Source organism: Xyrauchen texanus, chromosome 42, assembly GCF_025860055.1.
Source record: "Xyrauchen texanus isolate HMW12.3.18 chromosome 42, RBS_HiC_50CHRs, whole genome shotgun sequence".
Lineage (NCBI taxonomy): Eukaryota > Metazoa > Chordata > Actinopteri > Cypriniformes > Catostomidae > Xyrauchen > Xyrauchen texanus.
This window is the reverse complement of record NC_068317.1, coordinates 20,346,465-20,363,100: the sequence shown is the minus strand read 5'-3', so window position 1 is coordinate 20,363,100 and position 16,636 is coordinate 20,346,465. Positions and strand designations below refer to the sequence as shown.

Below are 16,636 nucleotides of genomic sequence, written 5' to 3'. Positions count from 1 at the left end.
AAATAGTAATTTTATTTAGAGGTTTAAAAGTCATACAATATAGAGCTCCAGAAAAGATAAAAATTTTCAAAGAAATGAGGGGGAAGAAACATGCTTTTACTACATTGGAGAGGGCATGTCTCCCCTAACTTGCACGGAGTCTGGGATTTTTCTGGGATCTGACTCTGTTAAGTCCTATAAAATAAACTTATGTAGAAGTGACCTGCAATGCTCCCACTGTGCATGGGAAAAAGGTGGTAGTCAGTGAACATCACTGAAATGTAATGTTACGTTGTGGGAGGACATATGTATTTTTGCTGCAAAAGTGTTACCTTAAGTGAGAAGCAAGGATTCAAATGCATAAACACACATCAAAAACTTAGAAACTCTAACTTGAGTCCTGGTGGACTAAAAATTATTTAAGAACTCGATCCACCATAATCAACACAACCATAAAGGCCAATAAAAGCCATACATGTTTGCTATCTGAAGCCTTTACATCTCACCAGCAGCATTATTTCAAACCCCAGAAAAGGCCCAGACTCAATCTATAGATAAAAAAGAACAAGATGGGGATATTAAATATTGGGCAGAAAAACATTCACAAACGAGTGGAGTTTATCCCCCTTGACCTCCCCCATACCAAAACAGTTTTACCACTCTCTTAGTTGAGGGGGTTTTACGCTCTTTTTTTTTCCCCTCACTGGGTTAGCCTCAAGACAGACAGAGGCGACTGACATCAAAAGGAGACATTGCATCACATGCAACTCTCCAACATTGCATATTGCCTGTATGGTGAAACAGGAAGTTTCTGCCACCAGTAGTTCCCTTGCCATGTGTCCGAGGGTTCAGGTGGCGGGGTGCTCAGGTTCTGAGGACTCCATGTGTCCCTAAGACGATTCAAACAAACGCTCCAAGGTTGCCAGCTGGGGAATCTCAGGTCAAGAACGGTCATATTTAGAAAGACTTTAGTTCTAATGTTTTGTCCAAGCAAAGCTATGTCCCCTTACCTTTATCAAATCTAAAACAAATGCAAACAGTATGCTTTGCAACCATAACCTTCACCATGTCAGAACAAAAAGTAGTCAGCAGCTTTTTGGAGCACTTATGGATTCTGCTTGAAAACCTCCATCTAATTTCAACTCTCTGAATGAAGAAATGGAAAAAAAGAGAACACAAATTTGGGGGGACTAAAGTTTTTGCACAATAAATGCAGCAAATATTTCATTGACTTTTTCTGTCTAATATGTCCTCTGAAAAATGTGGTGAGTGTGTCAACCGTGGGGCAGCGGTTACAGTTCCATTTGGGGGAATAGACCAATCTGTGTTGCACTTCAACCTCTAGTCTGCTTTTTGTATCTCTCCTGCAGGGGGCGCACATGGGCTGCACAGGCTTTTCTGAAGAACGTGGGCATCTGCTGGCTCTATCCTCTTGTAATAGTTCTTTTTTGTCTCAATGATCTCAAAGCCAAATTTCTGATAGAAGTCGATTGCAGACTCATTGCTTATCTGCACATGACTGTGGAAAGAAAAACAGAAGAGCATGTTATTTCAGCATGTAGAAGATTCCTTACATCACTTATGTAATATGCAGGGACCAAATTGGCATGGCAACGTTTATGTATATGTATCTACATTTTATCAAAATCCCTTCCAAACAAAACACAAACAAACAAACAAACAAAAAAGACCTCACAGTCTTCATACTTACAGATAAATGTTGTCAAAAGTGCCATCCTTCTCACAAATGTTCAACACATGGTTCAGCATTTTCGTTCCTTCAAGCAAACATGACAAAATAATGATCAGTATCTGGAAAAAGTATCAATAATAAAAACTAAACATCACTGCTCTAGTAGCTTCATTGGAAACACGTTATACAATCTTCGCTAAAATGTCAGGCATCCCTCAAAGCCAATCTAATTTTTCCAATTACGCAATCCCGAGAGAATCTTACCCAAGATAATTACATTTCTTCAATTTGAATAAGATCAGCACATACAAGTACCTAAATGCATGAGGACATTCTAAAAATCGTACCTATGCCAAGTCTGCGGTAAGGTGCTAGGCAACCCAGTGTCATGATGTAGAGTCGCTTCTGGTTCTGAGAGTGATCCACTCTACAACACACAGCACCAACTGCAATGTCGTTGAAGTATGCTGCAAAAGGTTTCAACATTGGTTAATACACAACATAAGTTAATTTTTTGACCATTATCAAAGTATCATTAGGCTAGCGAAAGAAGTTTATTATCTTACCTAGCTTGGCGAGCTCTCCTACCTCCAGAACATCTTTGTAGAACTTGTCATTGTAGCTGACAGGGAAGATCACTTGGTTGAGACGCTTCAATTGTTTAATGTTGTGGGGAGTAACATCCCCCAACTCGATCCGGCTACTAGAACAAAAGCAGAATGGTCAACTGGCCGTGCAAGGATCAACAAACTCCATTTATATGTCAGCACCAAATACAGTCTATGAAAAGTGTCACACCTTTTAAGATTCTGCTTTATATGGGTGATATCCAAACAGTGCACTCACACAAGTCCTTTAGATACCATAAAATCACCACCCCATATCATTAAACAAATTATGAAGTTAACCAGCAGTGGTACCCATTGATACCATCGGCATTGTTGCCTCCACTTGACTCTGGCTGCAGAACGAATGAGGTATTTATAGGGGAGCAGCATACTGAAGTCCAGCACCAACACAACAGCTGCTGGTCATGTGTTCACCGCTGCCACTTGGTCAACCAGTGGCAGGATGAGTTGAAAGGAGAAAAACAGATGCTAGTTTATTCAGGATATCAATGTACCTGTCACACACTTACCATTCCTAACACAATCAGAAGAACCCTGTGATTCCTTCCTAATCATTGAATGACAGTGCCTTGTTTAAAATAACTGATACTAAAAGCTATTATACCGAAAGGACTATGATACTAAAGGAATATTCCAGGTTCAATACAAGTTAAGCTCAAATCAACTGTATTTGTGGCAAAATATTTATTACAACAAACTCATTAACATTCTCAATTTCAAAAGTTTAGCAACAAGGTGCAAGCAATATTGGCGTTTTTACATTTGTGCTAAAAATCGCTTACTAGCCTTTGTTGCCATGACAACGTAACTCCATAAACCCTAAAACAACTGTAAAAATTAAGATTTTTACATCTCAAACAATATATTTTTTAACAGAAGAATTCATAAGCATTTTTATAAAATTATAAGCTAAAAGTTTCTGCCTCTAAACTAGGGATGCACCGATCTGATACCTGGATAGGTATCTGCTCCGATACTGAGGTTTTTAATTAGATCGGTATAGGGCTGGGTATTGATACAGTTCCCTGAGAGGAGGGAACGAGTATCGCGTAAGTAGCTTACGCTATGGGAAAACTCCGTTTCTCGAGAAATATTGAAGTCTTTATGTAAAACGCATTGCAGCTGCGGCAACTGCTCGAACCAATGACGGGGCGACTCTGAACGTGCGACCAATGGGCGTGCGCCTCGCGTTCGCGCGCTCAGGGCCCGCCGAAATTAGCATAGCCAGGCTATATAATGGGCACCCCGTCATACGAGTTCCTTTAGATTTAATCTCCTTCAGCGAAGACCTCCTCTTCGCTGGATCCTCCGGATTGTTGGAGTCTTTCGCCTGCCATTGACAAGCCTACAGCAGGACTGCTAAGAGGACGCCGGCGCCTTCAGCCGCCTTCGAAGCCTTCTGCTACGCCATCCGGCGCGCATCACTATATCCTTTTTACTAAGCTACTTTGCAAGTGTTCGCCTTTGCGACACTTTTTGTATTTAGTAAAAGAGCAAATTCGAGGCGTTGTTCCAAATGCCTTCGACCTGCGCCTCGTGCAGAGGCCTTCTTCCTGACAGGGACCATCACATTATCTGCACTCGCTGCCTGGGACCTGACCACGCAGAAGCTGTTTTCACTCGAGGCGGATGCCCCGAATGTGACTCCCTGGGCCTCAGCGAGCCGCGGGGACTGGCCCGGCGTGACGTCACCTTCGCCGCGAACGAGCCTGCTACCACCGTGCTGCCGTCCCCTCTGTTCGAGCCGCGCAAGAAAAAAGCGGCGCTCACGGAGGCCGCCAGAGCACGCGGACTTCAGTGACGTCACGCCGGGCCAGTCCCCGCGTGCTTCACCACCACCCGAGAACTCCCCGCCGCCAGTCCAATTCACGCAGACGGACCAGCACCCCTCCAACAGAGCGGTGGGTCTCATCTCGTTCGGCGCGCCGTTGGACAGCCTTTCCAATTGGCGCTGCATCCGACGACTGGCCGGGCTCGGCCTTCGACCCTGCGCCGTCGACATTAGCGGACACGAGCACGGGCACCAGCACGGTAAGAGAGTTCGCTGAACGCTTCTCTGCAGCGAGCAAAATGTGTAAAACATTACCCAGTCCCCTTACAGGCGGCTGGAAATGTCTGTACAGCAGTCAATGGGCCAGTCGCAGAACTCGCTCACCTGCAATCAAATGCCGTTTTAACGGCAACACACAGAAATCACAAGAGTCATTTTCTGCCTGTGTCACTAAGGGGTCACGTGTCCACACTAAAGTGCGCACTCCCACATATCAATACTGTCCAAACAGTGCCGAATACTTACCCAGCTCGAGCTGGACACCCCATAAATGTAGATCGTGTGCCTATTGTCATGTATGCACCACTACACACAAGCACTGTTCCCACAGTTATAAACACTTCCCCAGTAAAAGCGGGAAATACTATAAATGTAGCGCGCATGCCTGCTGTCCTGCACGCACCCCTACACACAAACACTGTATGCATGGCCAAAAACCCCGCCGCTAGCGGGAGGCTTTATGAAAGTGGCGCGCGTGCCTACCACAGTAGAGTAGTTCCAAACAGATCTCTGGCTCACGCCGCGAGCATCACATATGCGACGCGCGAGCCAAGAAACTCCCCACTAAGAGCGGGAAGCTTTATGGAAGTGGCGCGCGTGCCTATTACAATGTATGCACCCCCACCCGTAAACACTGTCGTTTCAAACATTTCTCCGGCTCTTGCTGCGAGCATTACAGAGATAGCGTGCGTGCTTGTAATCTCACACGCACCCCTGCACTCAACAAAGCTGCTCAGTTGAGTAGTGAGCTGTGTCACTACTCAGCGTGGGTCACGTGTCCACACTAAAGTGCGCATTCCCACAGTTACAAACACTGTATGCATGGCCAAAAACACTCCGCCGCGAGCGGGAGGCTTTATGAAAGTGGCGCGCGTGCCTACTACAGTAGATGCACCCCCACCTGTAAACACTGTCTATACAGTTTCAAACATTTCTCCGGCTGCGAGCATTACGGAGATAGCGCGCATGCCTGTAATCTCACACGCACCCCTGCACTCAACACAGCTGCTCAGCGCGTGCCCGCGCCTCAGAGCTGTAAGCTCAGTGTTAGCACATTTTCTGCCTGTGTTACTAAGGGGTCACGTGTCCACACTAAAGTGCGCATTCCCACAGTTACAAACACTGTATGCATGGCCAAAAACACTCCGGAGCAAGCGGGAGGCTTTATGAAAGTGGCGCGCGTGCCTACTACAGTAGATGCACCCCCAACCATAAGCGCTGCACATACAGTTTCAAACAGTTCTCTGTCTCATGCCGCAAGCATCACAGATGCGACGCACGAGCTAAGAAACTCCCGCTAAGAGCGGGAAGCTTTATGAAAGTGGCGCGCGTGCCTATTACAATGTATGCACCCCCACCTGTAAACACTGTCTATACAGTTTCAAACATTTCTCCAGCTCACGATCGCGAGCATTACGGAGATAGCGTGCGTGCCTGTAAGCTCACACGCACCCCTGCACTCGGCACTCAACACGGCTGCTCAGCGCGCACCTGCGCCTCTGGGAGCTGTAAACTCAGTGTTAGCACAAGGCAATTTGCCGGTGGGGCCCATACGTCACTGTGACACGCCCCAGCCAACATTCAGCCCATATCTGTGCGAGCAAAAGCCTGGGAAAAAATCCCTGACATGCCAAAATGGGTTTTGAACATAATAAAACACGGTTACTCACTTCAATTCGCCAGAGACCACCCCGCTTTTCAGCGGTGGTCGAGACGAAAGTGAGGAAAGATGTATCACATGTTCTACGCACCGAGGTGCTCGAACTGATAGAGAAGGGCTTATAGAAACTGTTCCTCCCTCTATGAGCTGAGGCGGGTTTTACAGCCGCTATTTTCTCGTCCGAAAAGGACGGTGGCCTCCGCCCCATCCTAGATCTCAGACATCTGAACAAAGCTTTTATGATTCGCTCGTTCAGAATGTTAACAACCAAACATATCCTCGCGCAAGTTCACCTCGGGGTTGGTTTCTATCAGTGGATTTGAAAGGCGCTTACTTTCACATTCGATAGCGCCTCATCACAGGCCTTTTCTGAGATTCAGCTTTCGAGGGACAGTCATACCAGTACACAGTACTACCATTCTGCCTATCATTGGCCCCCGTACATTCCACGAAATGTATGGATGCGGCACTTTCCCCTGAGACAGCGGGAGTGCGAATACTGAATTACCTCGACGATTGGCTAATCATAGCACAATCAGAGGGTCAGTTAACGACGCACAGATCTTGGATTATCAGCCATCTAGAATGCCTGGGTCTGAGAATCAATTTTGCAAAGAGCGTGCTATCCCCCAGCCAGAATATCTCTTCTGGGAATAGTGCTAGACTCAGTGCAGATGACAGCGCGCATCTCATCAGAGCGTGCGCTCTCTATTCGACGCCTTGCAACATCAATCAGAAAGGGCGCGCGCGCGCCCCCATCAAACGATTTCAAAGAATGCTCGGTCTCATGGCCTCGGCATCAGCTGTACTCCAGCTAAGATTGTTGCACATGCGTCCTCTCCAGCGCTGGCTCAAGAGCCGTGTCCCCACTCACGCGTGGCACTCGGGCCACTTTTTGATCAGAGCGAATCACAGCTGTATAAAAGCCCTGACGCCCTGGAAAGCCATCAACTGGTATCAAACCGGCGTGAGTCTGGGCGTGAACACGCGGAGAAAAATGATCACGACAGATGCCTCCAAAATAGGATGGGGGGCCCTTTACGAGGGCAGGCCTGTCTCCGGCTTTTGGTCAAACCCGGAAAAGCGCCTACATATAAACTGTCTGGAAATGAAGGCGGTCGCCTTGGCTCTCAGAGCCCTGCTTCCGTACCTGAAAAGCGAACACGCCCTGGTCCGAACGGACAACATGACGGTAGTTTCAGTATATAAATCGCCAGGGTGGACTTAGGTTGAGCTCCCTGCACTCTATGGAGGGCCCTCCATGCATGGCCCCTCAACGGGTTCCCGAGAACCTCCCCAGTGGAGTTTTGAGAACCATCACTGAGGCGCGAGCACCCTCTACGAGGCTTATATGCCCAAAAGTGGAAAGTGTTCAGTGACTGGTGTGATACCAAGAGCTTGAACTCCAAATTGTGTGAGATACCAAGTGTACTCGCCTTTTTGCAAGAGCTGCTGGAGGCGGGTCGCACACCCTCCACGCTCAAAGTCTATGTGGCTGCCATAGCGGCATCGCACAATCCTGATAAAGGACATTCATTAGGGAAAACGATCTAATCATTCGTTTCCTAAGAGGCGCTAGGAGGATGAACCCTCCTCGCCCCCCCTCGGTGCCGATCTGGGACCTGGCCACGGTCCTGGACGCACTCAAGAGTGCCCCGTTAGAACCTCTCCGAACCGTGCACCTTAAACAGCAAAACTGCACTCTTGCTGGCGCTCGCTTCAGTCAAGAGAGTGGGCGACCTGCACGCGCTGTCATCAAGCGCTGCTTGCCTGGAATTTGGACCTAACGACTGCAGAGTTGTCCTTAGGCCAAAGCACGGGTATATTCCTAAAGTGCTCTCCACACCCTTCAGAGCACAGGTGATATATCTGGCAGCGCTATCGTCCCCAGCAGACAAAAGCGACGCTAATTTATTCTGCCCCGTCAGGGCGCTCAAGAGTATATTTGGAACGTTCTGCCCTGTTCAGACAGACGGAACAATTATTCGTATGTTTGGCGGCTGCACTAAAGGTCTCGCAGTCTCAAAGCAAAGAATATCGCGCTGGATAGTGGATGCTATAGCGCTAGCTTATGAAGCCATGGGCCTTCAATGCCCCTTAGGCGTCAGAGCTCACTCTACGAGGAGCATGGCCTCCTCGTGGGCTTGGTCGATTGGGATACCCATTTAAGATATTTGTGCGGCGGCGGGCTGGGCCTCGCCTCGACATTTATCAGGTTTTATAACCTACAGGTCCCCTCATTGCATTCCAACATTCTATCAGCCTGACTGTAGAATGGACTGGAGTATGTATATGCTGAGCATTATCTCCTCCCTTACAAGGTCCGTCTCTGACTGACTTAAAGGATTTTTTATGCATATCAGCACATAGAAAACTCAGTACATAAGATATGTGCTTGTGTTTGTACTATGAGCGCCCACCATGGACCACCTTGGAAGGGCTCTATACTATCCCATTATGTAGCTCGCCATTGGCCGGCTCGTGGAATAATCACTTTGCTTTAAGGCTCAGGCATCTGCCTCTGGCTTTATAGAGCGAAGTCAGCACGCACGGCGTTTTACATGGTGTTCCCATAGCGTAAGCTACTTACGCAATAGGAGAGACCTCTCGATAGGGAACGACTCGGTTACTAACGTAACCTCGGTTCCCTGAGAGGAGGGAACGAGTATTGCGTAAGCTGCCGTGCTTGTGCTTGGTCAGTTCGCTTCAGTCGATTGAACCTAAAGGAACTCGTATGACGGGTGCCCATTATATAGCCTGGCTATGCTAATTTCGGCGGGCTCGAGCCGTGACGCAGGCAGCGACCAGAGTCGCCCGTCATTGGTTCGAGCAGTAGCCGCAGCACAGCCAATGACCGAGCTGCCTCGCTCATTACTGTCTGCTGTGCAGCTGCAATGCGTTTTACATAAAGACTTCAATATTTCTCGAGAAACGGAGTTTTCCCATAGCGTAAGCTACTTACGCAATACTCGTTCCCTCCTCTCAGGGAACCGAGGTTACGTTAGTAACCGAGTCGATTTCCAGTTTAAATTCGATTACAATTCACAAGCTCTAAATTCGATTTAATATTGATTTATATGGGTTCATTTACTTTATAAAGTCCCTTTTTCTTACAAATAAAATAAATTATCTCCCAGCTAATGCTGTAAATTATACAGGGGAACTTTTAATTAGAAAATTATAAATGTTACTAATTATATTTGATTACCTTTTCATCATTTTGGCTTTTAAAAAAATTAACAATTAAATGCATTCAATCAACGAATAAGATATATTTAATATATTCTTTTTGTTACATATTTATTTTTAAATTGCATGATGTGTACTACTTACAAGCATTAAAATTGATTTGTTGAACACATGCTAAAATCAAAAACTGCAGTTCTGTAAACAGTGCCTTTAAATGAGCGCATGTTAACTAGAGGACTCGGATGGCTTTACTTCATCTGTGTGAAGCATGATTACATTTAAATGTTTTTTTGTAGTTGTTTTTGTTCAACAACTGACTGTAAAGAACAGAAAGGTTATTAAAAGAGACAGTGTTCAAAGACAAATGGTTTGCGTGGATCGCGCCTTGGACACACATTACATGGAACTTTTACTCTCAACACTCCGTGAAAGCATCTCACTGCTGAACACTTCACAACTAAACTACACAATTACTGGTGAGTGAACTGTAAATATTTACCAGCCAGTTACCAAATACATTCACTTCAGTCACACTGTGCAAAATCTTTTAGCAAATTTAAGAATCGTTATAGAGATCGTTCAAATGAAGGTCGCAATTAATTGGAAAAACAATATTTTTACGCACCCCTAATAGGGTATCGGTCTGACAAGCCTGAATCCGATACTGTGTGTTAGTAATAGTCATTACTGTGGAGCTCTAAAAATGACAAAAGAACCATTAAAGTAGACCATATGACTCATGCACTTTTTTAAAAGTTTCTTGAAGACAAAGATAGCTTTGTGTAAATTTATAGTCTGCATGCAAATTGCGTTTCAGTGACTGTGTGCTGTTCTGTTGACACACTCATAACATGCACTGCTATTTTCAGAGAGCGGCGTGCATTATTAGCACAGCTTATGAAAATCTCTGATGTAAAAGCTCAATAGTTCGGCTCACCTGTAATACGCATCAAGAAAGGCAGTGGAGGATCATTCACCAGATTTTGAATAAGCATATTAAAATAATGTGAACTAGCCTATACATACAATCACACTCAAAGGACTTCCTGGAGTGTTCTGACCTTCAAAATAAAAGCCCAAGTGTTTTAAAGTTAAAAAAGCATGACTGAATATATAATACTTTTGTATATTCTAAAAGTTAATAAATAACAATAATATCATTATTATTATTGTTTTATTACTGAATCCTTTTAAGTCCAGACACAAAAATAAAAATGTGAAAAGAACACTGGCCTTTTTTCTACTGAAGACTTAATAGCTGTTAATCCCATAAATAGCTATTATGATAGACATTTACATTGAAATAATGTATTGTTAGAGGTTTGTGTTTCTTTTCATATAAATAAGTGCCCCCAATCAATTCCACACAGTAAAGATAGTCTACACCAGGAGTATTCAACTGAAGTTCCAAGAGGTCCGGTCTCTAGATTTCCTTCCTATCAAAGGCCCGGACAATAACTAACATAGTGTTAGTAGTCACTATAGTTATGAAATTACAAAAGGAATGCCCATTTTTTTAAATAGTAGGCCTAATTTTAAATTTCCAAGTTGGCAGTAATAGCACTTTTTAAAAGAAGGAAAACATCGAAGTCAAAACAGTCTCTTTAAACTGGGCAAGGATTGGGACATTGGGGCTCTAGAGACAAAGTAGTGGGTTTGGGGGATGTTCTATCAAAAAAAAATAATATTTCAATGAGTTCATAAATCAAGAGCACTTCATTATAAATATTAAAAGATAAAATCAACTGTTCATTCTGAAGCTGAATGACAACAGTCCAGAATTTGTATTTGAATATTTTTAGATACTCAAGGGGCATAGGAGGCCTTGTGACTAATAAGGAAATATATTGTATGGGGGTTCAGGGGTATCTCCTGAGAGAAAATTGTGAAAATGTAAAGGTCTGAATGGACCATTTTTATATTTTCCTTCAAATGAAAATATACAAGAATATGAAAAAAAAAAAAAAACAATGTACAGCACAATAATGAACCATAAAAATACATTTAGCTTAAGTAGGCCTATAAATGGTCAGACTATCAAAAATGGAAACGTTCTCATGAGAACTCCAATATGCTACAAGTGAAATCACATTTTTAGTTGTTTTTTCTTGCCAATTATTTTTAATAAAGTTAATTTTAGATGGGATAAAGTTACATTTTAAAAGGCGCTCTGGATGCACATTGTCCTGTCACAAACCTGGTTTAGCCGAACGGTCGGATTAATTTCAGACACGTGAAGTTAGATTCACTTCATTCTTGTTTTCTGCAGTGTGTTTTATGAAACATGAATCTATATTGCTGCTCACTGTATATATCCGCTATGGTCTACTGACGTTAATGTAAACGCGTCTGCAACTCTGCGCACAAAAGTGTATAAATTCGATAAAAGAGAAAAGTATTTGAGGATACAGCGCTGAAAGGTCAACGCTATCTGCACCCAGCACTTGTGCTGTAAACAGCTCTGTTGTTTTGTCATGCTGATCACTTGAAGTATAGAAAACGTGAGATGGGGCAGCAAATGTCAAGATGTCTCGTGGTCCTGATGTAACCAAGTGGAGGTCTGGACCGGGACCGCTGTTCTACACTGTTTAGGAAAAAACGACACTGGTTTTGGATCAGGAAGTGCATCGGCAGATACAGAGATTGCAGGTATCAGAATCAGCACTCCTACTTAAACCCTCCAGAAATTGGCAACATTCACTTCAGGCTAAGTGCCTTACTGTGACAATGCTTATTTTAAAGAACAGGAGGGACGAATCAAAATAGTTTTTTGTGGTTATCAACGTTTTGCCACAAATGCTGTCGATTGAACTTTACTTTAAATGTACATTTTAAAGTAATTTTTTTAAATGTTGTTTTGCACTTAAATGGACAACAAGGGGCATGATTGCGGCATCATTCAAAAGTGACAGTTTTTAATTACAGATGCCATTGCAGAAATACATTCATTTTAATTTAATCTATGAGTGAAAGTATTCAATAAATGGGCAGTTACTGAGATTAAGCCAGCAGTACTCGACAGGTCATGTGATCCTAACATGGCTGCCTCCACGAGTGGACCCTCTCCACTTAAATTAAACAGCTTTTATTAGGCTACATATGGCCGGAGTATTCATCTCATGAGAGTAGTCATAGTTTTATACATGTTTCAAAATTACTTAACTTCTTTAGAAGCAAAACTTTTGTAATAATGCCAAAACTAACTGTGCACCCCAGGGCCAATTTTCATTTATTTTGTCAAACCAACATTATATTTTGTCTCGACAAACTTTACGGATCTAGTAAAATCTGTACTTTTGTACCACACAAAATATCAAAATCTTGTTTTTCCCAACCACCAGATCCAAGTTATTTTTGTAATGTAGGTCAAACAAGCAGTTATAGCAATGAATAGTATATAGTTCGTGTATCTTAAGAAGACACCCTGGGCTTTTCAGAGATGCCAAATGTTTTGGAGTTTGGCCATGACAATTACCTCTCCTTGCTCTTTAGAAATGTATGACATTACAATTCAGCACCTCAAATGCAATATGATTTTTTTTTAATCAATGGTTTTATACACCAAACACTATATTGATGTTAAATTGTAAAACCTTTTTATAGTAAGATCACATTATAATAACAAACCATGAGTTATGTATAAAAACCACAAGATCTATATAAATGACAGCAAGCTGCATATGTAAAATAAGTTACGGGGGGAGTCAAGTTGAACCCATCAAACATTAGGCAGCCCTGACATACCAAACAGCACTGAGGAGGAAAAGAGCAACACTGTGCAAGGCACTCATTTATTTTTCATTATACATAATCACCTTTACAAAACTGTTTCACGATTTTACATGAATAAAATTATATATTATATATATATTCATTATATTTTGACAAAAAGTTATAGTTTCATATGAAATAATCTAAAGGTAGAATCTATTAGACCTCATTTTATATCAACAGTGGCAGTGTTAGTTAAAGTTTCAAGATGAGTTTCAGCTAGTTTTCATAAATACTATAATTTGTTGTTATTATTATTGCTATTAAGACTAGCTACACTGACCTAACCATGTGAATGAGGAGCCTTTCATCCTGTTTAATATGCATGTTCTGTTTGAATTCAGTTTGAAATTAGGAAACAAACGGGATAGTAATGGGCTAATATAAGTATGCTCTTCAATTTTTTAAGGAGGGAGAGAAAACGTCCTGTAGATTTTGTTGTTGACGTCAACAACAAACATAATGTCACTTGATGCATGTCCTTGTACTTGAAAACTATTAACAAATCTATGAATCATAAAAGCAAATGCGACCCAGGATACATTAAATGCAGGTTATGTTTTTACTATAGTGGGTTGCCACTTGAATTCCAATGTAAAATCTGCATCCTGAAGCAAAACCAGTTAAGAACCTCTGAGTTAAAGGTAGACAGGAACAGTCTTGACTGTGCTGTTGTGCACCTAGAGTATATATTACTTATTAATAATCACTGGACATTACATTTAAAGCTCACACAGCTGATACTTTTTTCATTTAGTAGTTAATTTAACATGCTATGCTAACATGTAAACTAACATGTTTATAATTTAGTTTATTATTATAATTATGTTAGCTTTATTACTTGATTTATTTTCAAAAGGTAGACTTTTTTTCTACCCATACGTCAATTAAAAAATAGTATCAAGTTTCAATTATAATAGTGTTTGCTCATCCCAAAAAAAAAAAAAAAAGAGTTTTACTCCTTTAAGGGTCATTGTAACTGATAATAATAATTGTGTAATACCGTACACAGTGATATTTTCTGAGACAGTTACTTTTTCATACCGTGAAAATCTCATACCATTGCAACCCTATTGTGCACATGTTGCTTCAATTCAATAAATACTCATTTTGAAATATCAGTAAAAATATATAAATAGTTATTGTACTCTTTTCCTTTATCAAAATCAGCAAAGATTTCACATCATAAAGATGAGTGCATCACAATGTGGAGGTAGACATTTTGGAAAATACATTACTAGGTCTTCTACTTACAGAAGCGCATGGAAACTTTCACCAGGAGGCAGTAAACATCTAGTACACAGCATACAACAGTTTTTTTTCAACTAAGTTTTAATCATGTTGATTATGTAGAGGCTCTAGAAAGTCATGTATCAAATATGATACAATAGGGTTAAAGAGTGGCTCAAAAAATGTAATTGGAGACAGGAAAGCAAAAGGGTTCTATAAGAGGTCTGAGGGCCCTCATAGTCACAGGGGCCTATTTAGGGGGCCTTGTACAAGCTGTGGGGCCCACATATTTAAGCTCATATTAAATATTTGTTTTCAAAGTAGATGGGCTGCAAGACCATGCAGTCCAGGGTGCTCCTGGGCCCCTGGTAGTCAAGGGCCTCTGGGCACTGGCGCCACTGGTCCGGGCCATAATTTCACCTATGAGTGCAGCAGATACACAGAAATAGACAGTTCAAATACTAACAAGACTGCATGGCATGATGTCTGACTGTTAAAGCAGAATGTGGATTTAAAACTTTTCAAATAAATAAAACTTTTAGTGGAAGGCATTTGTCACATATACGAATCTTATGCAGGCAACTAAGATTTCCTAACTCTCTCAGCACTTCTGCGAGCAGCCATAAAGATGGTCATCAAACGCCACATGGTTTGCCACATTCATTTCATCCGCCAAAACTTTAAATGATCAGTAATGAAACCTGTTAATTCGTAGTGTCGTTTTCAAAGAGGACATGCTAGGCAACTGAGCTCATTCCATCACGTGTCACACCCATCAATTTCTACATGATAATATGCACACATATGACAAAGTTACAAGACAGCAACACGCTTTAATGCCCCAAACTAACAGCCTCGGAATCCGTGTGAGCTGGGGAATATAAGCGTGGCTAGCTAACCAAGATAGCAACTTGAAGACTGACTCAACATTTTCAGATTTAGATTCGACACACGATCCAGTTTGGCACCCACCTAACTCGTGCCCTTTATACTTGAATGGGGTTTCATCTGCCGTTAAATCATCTGTACGTTTTTAAAACTGGTTTCGGGACACGGACGAGAACTGGCAAAGCAAGAACTAAAGGCCGGGTGTGAAAACTGCTGCGCAAATGTATTTCCTCCACATTAAGCGCGCAGAGAGCTAACAGCTAGCGTTAGATCTACTCCGCCTCCCCCCTGCTGGAAAAAAGAGAGAATAGAGAGGAGGAAAACTTTACTTGTGATGAAAAGACCCTCCTCGGTGCGTTTACTCACCCTTTCATGTTGAAGAAAACACGTTTGTTGTGAGGGAGACAGGGCAAGTTGGCGATATTTGTCAGTCTAAGGGGAATTTGGGCACAGTTTGGGATGAGATCCCCTCCACATGTATGTTGCTAGCACACTAGCTAAGCGGTCCGCATTTGCCTCCGAGTCTGTGCTATGGCGGAATGTTGCCAGATCGTTTAGATTGAATCACCCCAAACAGTTTCAGTCAGGACGAGAACCTTAATATAACATAAAAACATATATATTTTTTTAAATATCGTGTCTTCACGAGGATAGTTAATGTAATTTATGTAAATATTATTACGTATTAAACTTTTCGAATTGCTCTTACGATCGCACTGCAGTAAACGGTCGTGTTATGAAGCATGAGGATTTGGCAACGCTGGTTCTGGGAGGCTGCTGTCAAACTTCACCACTGACAACAAGTAACAGGAAACAGACAAAAAGGAAATTACGTTTTGCACATGTGTGCTTTGAAAAAGTCCCTTCTATACTTTTGCAACCAATCTTTATCAAGATTTTATGATATTGATTAAAATATTTGGTTTTGTATGGAGCAACCCGAAACAGTAGTAATTTTTTCCATGCTGTTACTCAGATATTTTGGAAATAATTATCAAGATTAGTTTCAGTTTACATCTGGTCACGCTCTTGATATAAATTGCAGAGATGTGTTTATTTATTTTGAGTGCAAAAATTGTATCTGTGGATTTTATTATTATTATCAACCTGCCACAGGTGCTGCTGAAACAGTTCTACTTAGCAGTCATTGAATCTGTGCTTCAATAACTGTTTGATTTGGTGCAGCTACGAAATAATTATGTGCAATACACAGTTAAGTCTATTTATATTATATTATATATTATCATTTTGTTCTTTATATAACGGATTTGTATTAGATTTGCACTACGTGTGTGTATGTGGGTATGTATGTAGGTGTGTGTCTGATTGTATGTGCATATATGTATAATTATTATTATTTTTTTATTTTATTATCTATGTCTTGCTGCTGTTTTTGTATTGTTGAGCACTGGAAGCTCCTGTCACCAAAACAAATTCCTTATATGTGTAAGCATACTTGGCAATAAAGCTGATTCTGATTATTATTATTATTATTATTATTATTATTATTTTAGCCCCTTTTCTCCCAATTTGGAATGCCCAGTTCC

The 16,636-nt window shown here is 41.9% G+C and overlaps 1 protein-coding gene across 2 annotated transcripts; it reads right to left on the bottom strand.

Annotated features, from left to right (window-relative positions):
• naa50 (N-alpha-acetyltransferase 50, NatE catalytic subunit) lies at nucleotides 1-15,768 on the bottom strand. Of its 2 annotated transcripts, none has more exons than XM_052115109.1 (5): nucleotides 15,456-15,768; nucleotides 2,239-2,372; nucleotides 2,020-2,139; nucleotides 1,691-1,757; nucleotides 1-1,498 (listed from the first exon to the last, which is right to left on the bottom strand). In XM_052115109.1, the coding sequence occupies exons 1-5, from the start codon at nucleotides 15,461-15,463 to the stop codon at nucleotides 1,321-1,323; spliced, it is 507 nt and encodes a 168-aa protein (XP_051971069.1). In that variant the 5' UTR covers nucleotides 15,464-15,768; the 3' UTR covers nucleotides 1-1,320. The 2 variants fall into 2 exon arrangements, with proteins under 2 accessions (XP_051971069.1, XP_051971067.1); XM_052115107.1 differs by having other exon boundaries at nucleotides 2,239-2,375; nucleotides 15,456-15,751.
• Between the last annotated feature and the right edge of the window lie 868 nt (nucleotides 15,769-16,636).